Below are 16,591 nucleotides of genomic sequence, written 5' to 3' on the forward strand. Positions count from 1 at the left end.
CCGTCCCAGAAATGGAACATTCCAGTGGAAACCAGCTGGAGGACAACAAGATCCAGAATACCCCCGCTTCTCTGTGAAGATGTAGTGACAAGACCGACTCTCACTCATTTACACAAACACACGATAGCAACAATCCAAGCTGTATCTTTTTCTACTTCAATATGGTTGCACAGTTCCTCTACTACCCTCTAGTGGTGGCATTTTCCCACCAGGTAATAGAAAGCACGAGATCTACATGATTTACTTTTCTAACATGGAAGTTTTATTTCACCCACTTTTATGCAACTCCTGCACACTGAGCCATGGTTGGCTGAAAGCATGTAAACCAGTAAAAAATATTTTATTAAGCTGCAGAATCATGTGTTAGAAAGGCTGTGATTGGTGGCTGGGCAGTGGCGCGAGGCTGTGATTGGAGAAACACAACTCTTTTATTATTTGAAATATGAAAAGAGAACAGAACACACGATGGTACAAACAACAGAAAGACGTCCCTGTTAACTTAGAAGGGAACCAACATGGCTACTCCTGGTCACCCCGCCCCCTAACATGGCCACGCCCACCCTGAACACCTGGGCCACAGGTAACGACATTGTGACTGGAAACAAAAAGACTATCTGCTGCATGAGGTAGATTAGTGTGTACCTGTGTGTGTGTGTGTGTGAGTGAACGTGTGTGTGCACGTGTGACCATGCGTGCATGTGCCCGAGTGCGGTGCGTACCTGTGTGTGCCGTGAACGCGCGTGAACGTTTTCTACATACTGGGGGGTATGAAGTGGGTGTGGTGAGTGGGCGGAGCCGAGACGTAGGCCAGGTGGGAGGGGCAATAGGAGGAGTGGGGGCGTGGCTGGGCATGGCTGGGGGCGTGGCTGGCCATCCAGGGCGGGGCTAGGTAGTGGTAGGACAGCATGCAGGAGTCGTAGGATTGGACGTGGGGCGGCTCCTGGTACACTGGGTACAACACGGCAGGGGGGGGGGCGGCCAGGGGGGGGTCCGCACCTAGGGGGGGGCCTGGGGGACAGGGGGAGGAGAGGGTGACACAGTGATTCTGTCCGTCAGAAGGGTCTGACCTGGTCAACTGTCTGGATCTATACCGGTAAGTGGCGTGCGTGTGTGTGTGTGTGTGTGTGAGGGAGAGTGCGCTGACCGTGGTGGTGTCCATCCCCCTGGGACTCAGGGGCAGGTCGGGGATTGTCGGGAGGGTAGGCTGGGGGGGCAGGAGGCTCCTGGGGCGGGGCAGGGTAAGCTGGCTGGTACTCAGCGCTGGGGGGTTGGAACACCTGCTGGAACTGCATCACTGACTGCCAGTAGAACTGCTGATACCACTGGGGGGGGGGGGGGGGGGGATGGGAGACGGAAGGAGGGAGGGAAGCGAGAAGGAGGGATTGGTTATTCTGGGTTATTTATTTATTTATTCGTTTATTTGACAGGGACAATGCAGTTAAACATAGCTACAGAGCAAAGTTTGCAGCTGATGTGATGCACATAGAGGTTATAGCAAAAGCTCATTTTCAACTCCCGTCCCTGGATGGGCCTTTCTACAATAGCACATAATAAAAACAATATACAATTTTAAAAATACAGATTAGAAAAATACACATTCAGAACACACGCATTCTAAGAACTCATTTGAAGGGTACACAATGCAATTGTACTCATTGAAACTCATTCACGCTCAGACATTTACATGGGTACAGTTTTGGTGTGTGTGTTACACCGCATTCTCACTACAGTGTGTTTTTTTTACAAGCTGCGTTTCAATCCTTATGTACCAGTGAGCTTCATTCTAAAGGTTCAAAATGGCTGCAGATATTTTGCCGTCCGTAACGCGTATGAATACGCAAGAACAATCAGGGCACGGATGTTTGCCCAACTCCTGCCCAGTAGTGCAAGCCCATTCAAATGTGTACATTGTCTTGGAAACACTGGGACGTGTCGACTCACCTGAACTCCCAGGTTGAAGTAGTACTGCAGAACCTTTGAGTCTGGGGAAGACGCACACACACCATCAGATTGTACACACACACACACCATCAGACTGGAGACATACACACAACACGCAGGCTGGACGTGCGGCGGTCTGACCTCGGGGCAGGTCTTGGCCGTGGGGGTCGTAGGAGCAGGGAGGTGGGGGTGTGGCCGCGCTGATTGGCTCTCCCATCTCGTTCACCAGCCAGGGAGAGGGGGGGGGCAGCTGCATCGGCACAACTGCGCACACACACACACAGACAGGCAGCAGGGCAGGTGTGTGTGTGTGTGTGTGTCTAGTGTGAACATGTGTGGTGTGTGTGGCATACCTGGTCTGCCAAGGGCATGAGGGGGCAGCCCCCCCCCCTGGGTGTGTGGGGGCGGGGGGGGCTGGGTGTCAGGGGGGGTCTGGGAGGAGGAGGAGGAGGAGGAGTTAGATGTGAAGATGGCTGCTGAGGCAGTGTTGACTGCCTGGGAGGAGGAGAGGACTGCAGACTTCACCACCACCTGGAGCACACACACGTCACAGTTTCTATCCTGCTGTCAGAGAGAGTGTGTGTGTGTGTGTATATAGATTGTGGGTATACCTGTTGTGAGTAGCTGTAGGTAGCAACGCCCTCCTGTGGAGATCCAGCACGAGAGCCTCCCTCCTGGATGGTCTAGTAGAATGACAGGGTTTAGTAGTAGCAATAATAATAATAATAATAATCAATAACAACAACAACAAAAAAACAATAATGTGTACCAGGTTGGCTGTAGATTCAGTGGCAGCATACACTGAGGGGCTCTGGAAGCCTGTGTCTGAAACACACACACGCAAATCAAAACTAGTCCACAAGTCCTTTAGAATGTTCCAAGTCTGGAAACCCTCCGCTCACCTTGAGCTGCATAGATGTACTCCTCAGAATAGTCACCTGATAGGATGTGACACAGACAGGATACAGGAAGGATTACAGAGAGACAAGGTTCCAAACGAGATGCATGAACTGTAACAGTAAACCTTCCATGTTGGTGGAGAAAGGGTATGAGAGTCAGCGTTACAGAGACTGAGTTACAAAGCTACTTCCTCCCCCAGTCTAGCTACTTCCTCCCCCAGTCTAGCTGCTTCTCCTGCTGGTCTAGCTGCTTCCTACCCTGGTCTCCTGCATTGCTGCCCTCCTCCAAGTCCTCCTCTGAGGAGTTGAGGGTGTGTTTGGTCTGAGGGGGCAGCGGGCTGGGTCCTCTCTGGACCCAGTAGCTGGGAGAGGACTGGGCCTGCACACACACACACACACACACAATCATACGAAGTACAGTAACAAAAACAACAAAAAAAGAACTAATAGGAAACAAATGTTCAACAACAAAAAAAAAGTGGTCTCCTTGCAGCTGAAGGTAAACACTATTTCGATTGCGTGTGTGCGTGTGTGCGTGTGTGCGTGCGTGTGTGCGTGTGTGCGTGGGACCTGCAGGGCAGGGAAGGCCTCCTCTCCCTCCTCCAGCTGGTAGTAGGTGATGGTTCCCAGGTCCTGGCTCTCCTCCTCCCCTCCCTCCGAGGCGTAGCTGAATTGACACTCCTTGTTCAGGGACTGCCTCCGACTGCGACTGGAACACACAAAATGAGTGTGAGAGAGGAGACCGCATGTGTGTGAGGAAAGTGTGTGAGAGAGATTGGTGTGTGTGTGTGTGTCTCTTACCGGGACCTGAAGGAGTAGTTATCGTAGGTCTGGTAGCAGCGTTTGCCTGGGTGAGGGTAATACATCTCTGCACCAATCAGGTGAGGCCTGTTCAGGAAGCGGGCGGAGCTTCTGACCAGAACCCAGGAAAGGATGACCCACGCGCAAAAACATACACGTGCAGACAAGACACGCACAAACAGACAAGACACACGCGCCAATGTACACATCAACAGGAGAGAGTCAACAACAGTCTCAAAACCCATCATATGCACCTTGTTTGCATCTTGCTCTTCTGGGGCCTGTTCCATACAGAATGTTGTGAGGTAGCAGGGTGTTCCAAGACAGACACACTGACCTGGGGGGGCCGTAGCCCCGGGGGGGCCGGGAGGGAGGGGGGTGCGGGTGGTAGGGGTCGTAGGGCAGGCTGCCGGGCGGGGGTGGGGGGCCAGCGCGGCCGGGTGGGATACCGCCAGGCTGGAAGCGAGGAGGGAGGCCGGGCGGGGGGGGCCGGCTGTACGACACCATCAGCATCTCCTTCCCCCTGGGCCTCTTGAAGAACCTCCTCCGCCCACGGCCGTCAGAGTCTAGGGAGGGAGGAGGAGCAGTAGGAAGAGAGGACAGGAGAGGGAGAGCGAGAGGGGGAGGAGGAGGAAAGGAGATGGCCGAGGCGGGAGGAGGAGAGGGGGGAAAAGAGTGGACTTTAACATGGAGTGTTTTGGGTTGTCCAGGGTTCAAAGCCTACATACCCAGTTCTCCAGGGTTCTAAGGCTACATACCCAGTTCTCCAGGGTTCTAAGGCTACATACCCAGTCCTCCAGGGTTCTAAAGCTACATACCCAGTTCTCCAGGGTTCTAAGGCTACATACCCAGTCCTCCAGGGTTCTTAAGCTACATACCCAGTTCTCCGGGGTTCTAAAGCTACATACCCAGTTCTCCAGGGTTCTAAGGCTACATACCCAGTTCTCCAGGGTTCTAAGGCTACATACCCAGTTCTCCAGGGTTCTAAGGCTACATACCCAGTTCTCCAGGGTTCTAAGGCTACATACCCAGTTCTCCGGGGTACTGTTCTGGCCGGGTGTAGGAGGAGCCCTTGCGGCTGGGGGTTATGTTCCATGCTGGGACAGGGTTCACTGGCTTCAGGTTGGTCAGAGGCACCAGATGTCTGAGTAAGGAACAGTGCATACATGTGTATACAGTAAGTGCTGTAAAAGCAATTATTAAACTGTTATGAACTGTGGTGTTCTCACTTCTCTCCGAGCTCCTCGATGAACACGGTTACAGCACTGGTGTGGGTGCCCACTTCCTGGATGAAAGCGTTGTAGAACTTCCCCTTGGGGTCCAGGCGGACCTGAGGACCACAACACGAGGTTCTGACCCAACACCTTAGGAGGTTGACTAGTGATGGGCGTTTTGATTCCTTTCAGAGAATCGAATCATTTGATTCAATTCACCCAAAAGATTTGTTCACTGATTCGCAAACGAGATCTGGTGATTCTCTCGTACGAAAACTATTCGTTCTTACTTTGGATTCGTTCAGTGAGTCCTCCCTGTAACCGAAGTCCATGTGTGATATGCCAACAGAGATTTCACTAAAACATAACTTTTTAAATCTTATTTTGATAAAGAATTGAGTTACAACACTGACCAATGCCTTGGAAAAGATAATGTGGAAAAAAAGCAACGTCGAGACCTGGTGATTCATTCTCGAATAAGAATCATTAAACAAATTACTAAATGATTCTCTCGCTCACGAACATCCGGTAATTCTTGTAAGTGAACGAGATTCAGTGATTCTCGTTTTCAAAAGTGAACATACCGTTGTCAGGTGAACGAGTTAGCGAAGAACGGGCAGAAACAGTTCTAAACAGCTTAACTTCTTTTAGCTCCTTCAATTCGCCAAAAGCGTAACTTAGTGCAGCAGTGATACCAACCCTTCATGTTCCAGTGCAGCATTGATACCCACCCTTCATGGTGCGGTAGGCGTGTTTAGGAGAGGAGAATGTTACCTGGCACTTGTCTCCTAGGAAGTACTGTCTTCCCGCAAACACCATGTAGTCGCTCTTCTGCATCTCTGGTGTACACACACAGGGGACACGTTCACACAGTCTCGTTAAGGTGTCCTTCAGCTTCCTCGGTCGGCCCTGGCCCGTGTCCTCCTGGCTTACCTTTGCGGCCGTCGTGCCACACATCAAACTCTACGTTGCGGTACATCTCGGTGTCCAGGGCCTTCAGCACCTTGTAGGGAAGAGACAGCCTGGAGGGGCCCTCTGTAGCCTGGGGGGGGGGGGGGGGGGGGGGGGCGAGACATTTTTCAGTAAAATACCACCCTGCTGGATATGGTGCTTGAATGACGTAGCAACGATGATTCCTGTCCTGTAAAGTCTTAAACTTCACTGAAAGGCCGTCTTTCTCCCTATCAGAGCAGCCGTTTCATTCTTCCCCTCTGTGTGATTGGTCCTCCTCACCTTGGGCTCCTCTGCCCCGGTCTTGTTCTTCTCCTCTGAGCCCCTCTGACCCCCCAGCTCCCAGTCGTCCCTGCAGCACAACAACACAGATCAACAACAACACTTCGGAAGCTTGGAGTTTCAGATGTTAGGTGCAGTCGTCATAGCAACCTCTGGGCTCTATCCTCTGGAGTGTCGTAGCCCGCATCCTCGCTGCACGCCGATAGGCTGTTCCGATAGCGACGGCCTCCGCCCCGGAAACCCTCCAAGACAGCCTGTAGCTCGGCCTCCTCCACGCCAAGGACACGCGTGTACAGCAACTCGTACAGGATCGCTGTGATTGGGTGGATAGACAAGAGGCGTTTGCTTGCCCTCTTCCCGTTTCCTTTGCAGGACAGTGGGGGGGGGGGCCTAGAGGCTGTCACGGTAACCTGTGCTTGTTCCATTTAGGCTCTCAGTCTGATTGAGAGCCCTCTCTTCCACTCTACGACCTGTTTGTGGCTTGGTGGGCCTTTGGTTGATGTTAATAAACAACCGGTAATCTTTGAACCCCGTGTGTGGACTGCCCTTTCTGTCATGGTAATAGAGCCAGTCATGGCACTGACAAACGAGAGCTATTAGCAAGCATTTAGCTTGGTCTGGACTATAGATGGGTAAGGGTACTGTCATTGTTAGGGGCAGGGGTAAAGTTTGGAGAAAGGGTTGGAGTCAGGTCTGGGGTCAAAGGTCAGGTCTGGGGTCAAAGGTCAGTCCTTAGGTTGCAAAGGGGTGGACAATTCTGGTCATAAGGAGACATGCATGCAAACATAAAATACACATTTTGAAAATTTTATTTTGTATACATTTGTGAGTTGAACTAATAATCTGGTTAACCAAGACTATGCTGCAAGATGTTTTTTTTTTTTTTAACTACATTTACATTTCTGTAATAGACTAACCTGCAATTTTGTACATTTCCTTAATTCCCATGGAAAGGTCTGTATTTGAGTCAGTGTTGGGTTCAGGGGTCAGTGCTAGGGGGTCATGGTCATGTCTGGGACCTGGGCTTAACATGGTTAGTGTTAAGTGGTCAGTGTAAGGGTCGAGGTTAGGGTTAAGGCTCAGTGTCTGGGGTCAGGGGTGTGAGGACTTACACTGGCAGAGAGCTGCATCTATTGGGTAGTTCCTGGGGTAGACAATGTCATAGTGGCCGTTGTTGGAGCAGCACAGCAAGATCTGGACACACACACACACCTGCAGGTTAACCATGTACACACACCTGTTCTACACACACACCTGGTCTATCCAACCACATACACCTGGTCTACCCAACCACATACACCTGACCTACCCAACCACATACACCTGACCTACCCAACCACACACACACACACACACACACACACACACACACACACACACACACACACACACACACACACACACACACACACACACACACACAAACACTCCCTCACCTGTTCTACATAGTCCTCCTCAGTGATCTCTGTTGGTGGCTTCCCAGGATACCTGTATATTAGGAAGCACCGCCTGGTTCTCACAAACACACACACACACACACACATCCGTAAATGACCGTGGGCCTCAGACCAACAGTAAGAGATTGTTCCCTCCTCCTTCTCCTACACACCTGTACAGCAAAGAGAGAGCCTTGATCTCCACTTGTCCAGCCGTCTCCTGAAGAATAGCAGAGAAGCACAAGCAGAATAACATGACAGGATTCTAAGTTCTGTCCTACTAGAGAGATTGATTGTATATATATATATTATATGTATATATATATATATATATTGACAGGGTTCTAGGTTGACTAGAGAACATGACAGGGTTGTATGTTCTGTGGAGAACATGACACGTTTCTACTTTCTACCTCGAGGACAAGACAGGGTTATATGTTCTGACACAGTTGATATGATATGACAAAGTTCTATGTTCTGACTATAGAACATGACAGGGTTCTTAGTTCTGACTGGAGAACATGACCGGGTGCTGGGGACGACACATCCCCTAACACAAGCAGGAAAAGATGCTGGTCCAGGAGGGTGTTCTCTTCGGTCTACTGGTTGTCTACCAGGCAGACTTACCTTTGGATCTTCAATACGTTCCAGGTACTTCTCAAATGAGCCTTCGACATACTGGAATAATTTGTAAAAAATTATAGATTCAAGTAACACATTTAATACTCAGATAAGTATTTCATTTAGTACTGAATTAAAATAGGTAGTGTAGCGGTGGCGGGTACTTACTGGTTCGAAGGTGCAGCGGTTTGTCTTCATGAAGCTCACGCAGTCCTTCCGTATCTTGCTGTGGTAGTTCTGAGAATAGTACAGCTGGAGAGAGAAAACACGGTCACCTTGAGTCAGAGGGCACCGGGCGAACACCTGACCTGCTAGACACGGGACCGGTCAGTGACGTCACTTTTTATTAAAACTTGGCTAGCGTGGCCTGGCGAGCAGATCACAGCTGTACTCAGCCGAAACTCTAAACGGAATTTTCGGTCTACAAATTATGATGAGTTGTTCAACTTAAACGTGACTCAGGTTTTCCGAAGACGGATGCACGTTACCTTTGTCTAACCATAACTTCTACCGTTTAAACAACGAAAAACAATAAACAGCATTTAAAAGGGTGTGATAGTAACATCAAGTAAACATTCATTTAGGAAAAGTTTGGACACTACATGGCTAGGATAGCATAGCATACCTGCTCAGATACAGCTCGAAACAGACAGGACGCGTCTCGTGCCATCATTTTCCGGTAGAGACCGATGCTGGCCAGATACTCGTCCATGTTTACGAAATACTTCTTTAACGCTTTTTGCATTTTAAAGAAATTGTACATAAAAAACAATAAATATGCTAATCTTCATAGCTTTCCGAGTTAACGACAAAGAACATGAAGTTCGAAAGTTTCCTTCCGAGTTTGAGGAAGGAGACAGCTGCTACAAATGACTTTTGATTGCAGAGTGCCGCTAGACCGTCACTCACTCAGAGCTGTCATAACTCTTAATTGGGAAAATACAAGTTTCCAGAGCTTTGTACGCTTGACATTGAATCACCCCCCTATCTGCCCATTTTCCATTCGTTTAAGCTTACTCTCGGCTTTAGTCAGGTAAAACGTAGATAAGATTATAACTTTAAACTGATTTGGGGGAAATACCTCAACAATGTATGCACGAAATGTCTTGCTGCTCTCCTCGTGGGCCTTGCTCGTGTTCTGGCTAGGGTCAAAGGGATGTCAAATGTTTTATAGCCTATACGTGTAGGACAGACACTTTTTATCTCCAGGTATTATAGATAATAATGCTGTAGGCCTACATTATATAAATAATGAGGTAATCAACTCTGCTATGTTTGTGCATATTATTCTCCATATTTTGCAGACCCCTGCCACAAAAAATTAAAAAATCATACATTATTAAAAAAAATCCTACACAAATAAAAAAAAATGTATATTCTTAATTTTTTCCCAATACACATTTTTCTTTAAGAGTCACTTTTCTTTTAACAACTTTTCTTTCAAATTTCTTTAGAATTTCTTCTTCTGCCATTTTTTCCTGTCCATTTCATAACTGTTCTGATAAACATGACAGACTGGTTGAAGCCGCTTTGCTCCAAGTTACTTCGGAACCAGACCTTCAGTCTTCCTGAGGCACTTAACCTCCCCTCTGCTTCAGCAGGAAGCACCATAAAACATCTAACAAGTGCTTCTACCTTGTAGAAAAGACTACAAACACTCAGACAGGCGGGCAGCCAGTCTGAGGATCGCTTCAGTAGCCTACCTGTGCTGTGCTGGTGGTGCATTTTTAACACAAACAACAGCACTGGGTACAAGACCAACAGATGATGATTACCACTCCTGAGAGGTGATTCTAATCCAGCTTGTCGAGCTTCTGTCGCCCTGCCCGATCGAAGCGCTCGTTCAGCTACACTTCTACGGTGTGAAGCCTCTTGGAAAAAAACATTTGAGGAGATGTGGAAGAAACCTGGATTTCGGATGTGAGGCATCTGAAAGGGGTTTAAATTCTACTTTTCGATGGTGTCTGTGGCTCTGCCATACATTTGTTGAAATGTTTCCTCTGACCTACAATATTTTCCTGTAACGTTTACTCGGACATAGCAAGCATTCCATCATCTGTAGCTGTTCTTTTCTGTTATCTCCTATGCAGACATTTCTCCATGATATCAGAGGCTTAAATGAGTCCCAGGACTGTTTGCCCTCTTAAGAAGCCCTCCTGCTGTTGTTGCTGTGTCTTAGCCATCAGATTTAGCTAAGGCCTCCAAGATGTGCACTACAGACTCACACTGACCTATCACTGACTCATCAGATACTCACACTGACACATCATTGATCAATCACAGACTCACACTGACCTATCACACTGACCTATCACGGTCTAACACTGACCTATCACACTGACCTATCACAGTCTAACACTGACCTATCACACTGACCTCTCACAGTCTCACACTGACCTATCACACTGACCTATCACAGTCTCACACTGACCTATCACACTGACCTATCACAGTCTCACACTGACCTATCACACTGACCTATCACAGTCTCACACTGACCTATCACACTGACCTATCACAGTCTCACACTGACCTATCACACTGACCTATCACAGTCTCACACTGACCTATCACACTGACCTATCACAGTCTCACACTGACCTATCCCACTGACCAGGGGCCGGCCCAAGGCATAAGCGACCTAAGCGGCTGCTTAGGGCCCCTGTGGCTACCAGCGGGCCCCCAGGAGCAAATGAAATTACAGTTTAATGAATTATGTAAAAATGTATATATTCTTTTGTTTTAATTGGCAACGATAAGCAACGCCGAGGGGCCCCCAAATCAATTTTGCTTAAGGCCCCATAAAGGCTTAGGCTGGCCCTGTCACAGACTCACCCTGACCTATCACACTGACATATCACAGTCTCATACTGACCTATCACACTGACCTATCACACTGACCTATCACAGTCTCACACTGACCTATCACACTGACCTATCACACTGACCTATCACAGTCTCACACTGACCTATCACACTGACCTATCACAGACTTGCACTGACCCATTGCTGCAGCCCTCCCAGTCCACCTGGTTGGACATTTTCCTCTCCAGAGTTTTAAACAAGCAGTCACACATCTGGCAACATCTTTGAACATGGTTTTAAATTATCCTGCTTGACTACAAGGCGAATATATGATATCAATTTTGGGGGGCACAATTACATTGACATTTTCTCAAGAACAGGGGGCGGGGGGGGGGGGGGGGGGGGGCGGTGACAGACACCAAAAGTTGTGCTGTAACACATAGCCTATGTCAAACTTCAAAAACGCTTTAATGATTTGCCTTCATTGCAAATGATCAAATGATTACTATTGAAATGACTTAGTTCTGACAAATCATATGTTTCCTAGGATTGGAGGGGTTGTGTCTCCCCTCACCCCCCCTGGGACTTCCACCCATGAATACAGACATCCCGACCTTCTAGTGTATCCACTGCAGAGTGCTACATGTCAGAGAGAGGAGGATGTACAGGCAGCCTGTGTCACAAGATTTATACAGTGAGGGCCACAATGGACATAAAGATCTAGTGGCTATTTTCTCTTAGTATAGCTTGTGTTCCTGTTGTTTTTCCCTGACATATTTACTGCGCCATCATGCGCAGCACGACATCCATTGCAACTTTTGTCCGATTCTGTAAGGACCCTTCATTTTCTCTCCTCTGGCCAAGGACACGTGTCATAATCCAACAAATGCTCCACATGATTATTGTTCTTTTCCTGACATGTCCTGCATTCAATCTGTTTTAATTTAGTATTGCGGAAGCCGTGTTAGATTGAGGACTGTACGGACTATGTTTCTGACAATGCTGATGGACAATAAATGAAAGATTTCATTCTGAACTTGTGGGCTGGAATAACCATGTTGTCAACCATGCAGAGAGAATAAGGTCATCCTCAGATCTCATCATCAGTGCAGATATTTCCATTTTGGTCGGAGACCGAAACCCTGCAGAGCCGAAAGCTGCACAGTACACATTATTTTTGAGAGGGAGTCGTGCTCTCTCTTGCTGGAGAGCTCTGACTGGGCACACATTTAGGTCGGGCGTGTGGTGTAACTGCCTGGACCGAGGAAAGGGGCAGACATGGTAGTGTGGATGATTCAAAGCTTGTGGGTCAGTCTGAAGACAGTAAACAGGAGGCCTCATGTAGGGCAGTAAAAGTTACTGCAATTATGTTACACCTAGGGAGTGAGTGTGTGTTGTGTGTGTGAGGAAGAGAACAGGACGATGCTCAAATAATTTAGGTCGATGACTGACTCATAGTTAAAAGTAAGTGTATTAATTATACTTGTTTTCAGACCATATCAAATATAATTTGTATATTAGACAGGTGCGGAAAGGGCTCATTAAAGATCAAAAAATGTTTCTGTAAAGGTTCTTACAAAGTATAGTTTGTAATTATTGTGTTTTTATGGGACCTACATAGCAGTCCATTACCGTGCCACGTGAATTTGTTTTACATAAGTCTAAGATCTGCTTGATTAGCACGCAGGCTAATTAATGGAGAAAATTCAGTATTTATGGTCCTTTGAACTTCAGCCCGTGAATACTGCGCTAACAAAGTAGAAAGCCTAACGAGGTCTCCTAACACCGTGTACGTTCCGGTTGTTCTCCAGGGTCCACTCGGAGAAGGTGAGAGGAAAGGACGGTTTCTGGTCCTTCAGTTAGCTTAACAGTTATTTCTGTTTCGGTCACGTATTCATCCTTTGTCAACATTTAATGCATTGTAAAATATTGATTTATCATTCCAGTGCACGATACGACACAACAATTTCCATTAATAATATGTTACAATATATAACCCTACAATGAATAGCCTGCAATAGGCCTATATTTGTCAAAAATAAATCCATTACGTATGAAATTGTAAAAAGAATCATGTTGGTATATTGTCACAGGTTTCACGAAAAGAGTGTATCCAGCACGAGGGGGCAGTAAAGCTCAACACAAGCTCGAGAGCCAGGGTCTGTTCTCTCTTGCGCTTTTCTGTCGAGGAGCCGGTATCCGCGTGCCGGGAATACTTCACATAGCAAGGCTGTAGAACTTTTATTGAAGAGGCTGAACTGTTGTTTTGATCGTATCTATTTAATAATTCTCTAAATTACCTGGAGTATAGCCTAATAGGCTAACGGCACGTCTCGGGTTGAGCCAAGATCAAAGACTCATTTTGCATTTTATATGCAGCCTTTATATCCCAATCACACCAACGGCCTAATCACGGTATGTCAAATAGCCTATGTAGGTTTCGCGTTCTTTAGGCTATAGCCTACATGCAGGCCTACTGTCTCACGTATGTTTTATAGTTTCACTGACAAAGCCGTCCATCAGCACTGAGTTCATGTCTGACCGTGATATCTGTACAGGCACTACTGCAGGCCTGTTTTTCCGGTTATGATATTCCGCCGTACACCGGTGAAGGACTGTCTAAAAACAATGGGACATGAAAGTTGTAGCTTCGTCCGTCTGCTTGGTTTTAGAAAGCGCGGTTGAAAGTGGACATTGCGTGCCACCTTAGTTCAAGGCCATACCATGTTTGGTTGCAGACACACACGCACACAACAAACTCTCTCTTTCTTTTCTCTCTCTCTACTTTGGAACCGTGTCCCAGCGGAGGTCTCGCGCAGAGAATGGCCTAATCATTTTTCTTTGCTCTGATAATGAACATCTGGCGCCAAGGTGCTTAAACCGAACCACGGAAGAAAATGAGCACGAAAAAATACAACGCAATAAAACTTATGCCCCTTATTTTTTACGGCCTCAATATTAAGTTTGTAGAATTTAGCCTATAGCGCTTCATAATCAACAAATGCAACGGACACAGTCGTGTACAGTTGAACTGAACCCATTTCCTTTCTGCTCAAACAATTCGTTTGCTTAATTAGACCTCGTTCTTTGATGTGGAGGTAAAAAGGTCTAATCAGTTTCCTTATTAGAGGTTAAATGTTTTGTTTGTGGATTCAATTGTCTCAAGATGCCATGGAAAATCCGAATCCCTTATGCACCATGCAGTATGCACGTTTGGTAAATGTAATAAAGAGCAAATAATTGTTGGAAAAATATCTTTTATCTTCTGACTTAAGGAGGCTGATTAAAAAACATGTTCTCAGATTAAAGCGTTTCCCGCCACTTTATCTGATAGTAATGCGGAGGAGCTCGCGCAGTATTATAATCACTTAATCGGGGGCTGCGTTAACGGAGCTGTGTTATAACCGGGCTGCGGTAACCGGCCTGTGTTGACGGAGACGTTTCAATTCGGGGCTTTCCATAAATCAGATGTTTTTAGTTTGGCTCAGGATGTCTGGGGAGGGGTGTGGAGGGGCGAGTGGCGCTCAGCGGGAGCTGACTGGCTTAACATGTCACACGGAGACGGAACCGTTTCAGTAAATTATGAACCGATTTTAGTAAAGATTTTTTTGAGGGATTTTATCCAAATTGGAATTAAATAAATGTGTAAATTAAAAGAAATATCGCCTGTACGAATGAATGGCCTTCATTTCTGGAGGTAGGGCCTAAGTTTCACAAAAAATACATAATTGTTTAGAATGCAGCTATAAAATACTATTTTAAAAAGGACATCATTCATGAAGTCAGGGACAAATTGCACAGCCTGTAAGATCGTTAAATTGGTGTGTATTTCCCTCCGACAGCTTCCTCAAGATTTTCCTATCAGTAGGCTATACGCTGCCTCCTAGTCTGCCGCGCGTGGGAGCGCGGAGTGATTGGAGTGCACCGGGCCGGTGGTGTGATGCTGTGTATTTGCCTAAAAGCCGTAGGCGACGTGCGGGCCCCCCCCCCCCCCTCCCACCTAATGGATAGGGAAACACTCACACACTCAATTCTTTTAATGAAAACACTGCATTAATTTTGTTTTGTGGCGTGTCATTGTAATTCAGGAGATGTTTTTAATCTTCAGATTGCCCGGGAACAACTAGCCCATCTAAAGAAAAGCTGGCACCGGCCCATCACGGTGAGCGCGCGGCAGTGGCCATCCTTATTGAATGCTGTTGTCGAACACGGTAATAGGGGCAGTCTTCACGTGACACTCTCCAGGTGAATAATAAAGTATTTGGGTTTTAAACCCATCTGGGGGCGGAGATACGGGGATAATAAACCACAGTAATGCTTCTTCATCTCCTATACTGTGTCTCTGGACTGAAATATTGCGACAGACAGACAGACTGACAGACTGACATAGAAACAGCAAAGGGAGACAGGAGATAGACAGACAGGGAGATAGACAGACAGGGATATAGACAGACAGGGAGATAGACAGAAAGGGAGATAGACAGACAGGGAGATAGACAGACAGGGCGATAGACAGACAGGGAGATAGACAGACAGGGAGATAGACAGACAGGGAGACAGACAGACAGGGAGACATGATCAGAAGAGAGTAGAGAGAACAGAACAGCGTTACATTAGCCTAACCCAACCTTAACCCCGCAGAGACAGAACTCAAAAGGGACATTTGCTTTTTCAAACAAAAGGATGTTGTTTTTTAAAGGCAGGTACTTTTGAATTATTCACTCTGTGGGAACACACACACACACACACACACACACACACACACACACACACAGAGTGGTCTGTATTTATACCACTCATGTACTTATTGGTTTCTGCAGTACCAACTGTACCATGCTGTCACTCATCTTGTCCATTTCAGGCCTCTTGGTTTGGGTCTTCTGTACAAATAACTTATTTAAGACAAATTCATCATTGCCACAATCCCTCTCTCTCCCTCTCTCTCCCCCTCTCTCTCTCTCTCTCTCTCTCTCTCTCTCTCTCTCTCTCTCTCTCTCTCTCTCTTTCTCTCTCTCTCTCTTCTCTCTCTCCTCTCTCTCTCTCTCTCTCTCTCTCTCTCTCTCTCTCTCTCTCGCTCTCTCTCTCTCGATCTCCATGTTTCTCCGCTTTCTCTCTGTCTCCCTCTCTCTCTCTCTCCACGCTGTCCTCCCCCTCTCTTTCTGGGTGACATGTGTGAGTATTGCTTTTATCCTGTCCCTAACTCAGTGCTGAACAGACACTTTTCCCTCTCCTGCTGGTGAATATTTTAAGTGGTGCGTGGTGGCGCTCCAATGCTCTGGGTCTAGATGGGGGGGGGGGGCGCAAGGGTGGAGGAGGGGGAGGGAGGAGGGGGCAGAGGGTGGAGGAAGGGGGTGGAGGTAGGGGGCAGAGGGGCAGACAAATGGAGCACGTAACAACACAGGCTGGAGAACAAGACTCCATTAGGAATTTTAGAGGAGAAAGAAGTGGATTTAACTGGCTGCCAGACACACATACCGTAACACCATGCACACACACACACACACACACACAGATGCACATACAAAAACACCCATGCACTTAGTCCACACACACAATACACACATGTACGTATATATTCAATAACACCATGCACTCAGTCACACAGGGTGATCAGGCAGGCCAGAGAGAGATGGATATTGAG

The 16,591-nt window shown here is 47.3% G+C and overlaps 1 protein-coding gene across 1 annotated transcript; it reads right to left on the reverse strand.

The window, feature by feature from the left end:
- Window positions 1-7: 7 nt before the first annotated feature.
- Window positions 8-8,989, reverse strand: alg13 (ALG13 UDP-N-acetylglucosaminyltransferase subunit). Its single transcript, XM_047043374.1, has 24 exons — window positions 8,771-8,989; window positions 8,314-8,397; window positions 8,152-8,202; window positions 7,698-7,744; window positions 7,525-7,597; window positions 7,201-7,282; window positions 6,239-6,401; window positions 6,089-6,158; window positions 5,789-5,897; window positions 5,630-5,694; window positions 4,871-4,971; window positions 4,670-4,785; window positions 3,979-4,207; window positions 3,642-3,749; window positions 3,411-3,549; window positions 3,099-3,219; window positions 2,844-2,879; window positions 2,711-2,766; window positions 2,553-2,624; window positions 2,295-2,472; window positions 2,083-2,205; window positions 1,942-1,982; window positions 1,145-1,322; window positions 8-1,008 (listed from the first exon to the last, which is right to left on the reverse strand). The coding sequence occupies exons 1-24, from the start codon at window positions 8,906-8,908 to the stop codon at window positions 752-754; spliced, it is 2,637 nt and encodes an 878-aa protein (XP_046899330.1). The 5' UTR covers window positions 8,909-8,989; the 3' UTR covers window positions 8-751.
- Window positions 8,990-16,591: the final 7,602 nt, after the last annotated feature.

This window comes from Hypomesus transpacificus, chromosome 20 (genome assembly GCF_021917145.1).
Source record: "Hypomesus transpacificus isolate Combined female chromosome 20, fHypTra1, whole genome shotgun sequence".
Lineage (NCBI taxonomy): Eukaryota > Metazoa > Chordata > Actinopteri > Osmeriformes > Osmeridae > Hypomesus > Hypomesus transpacificus.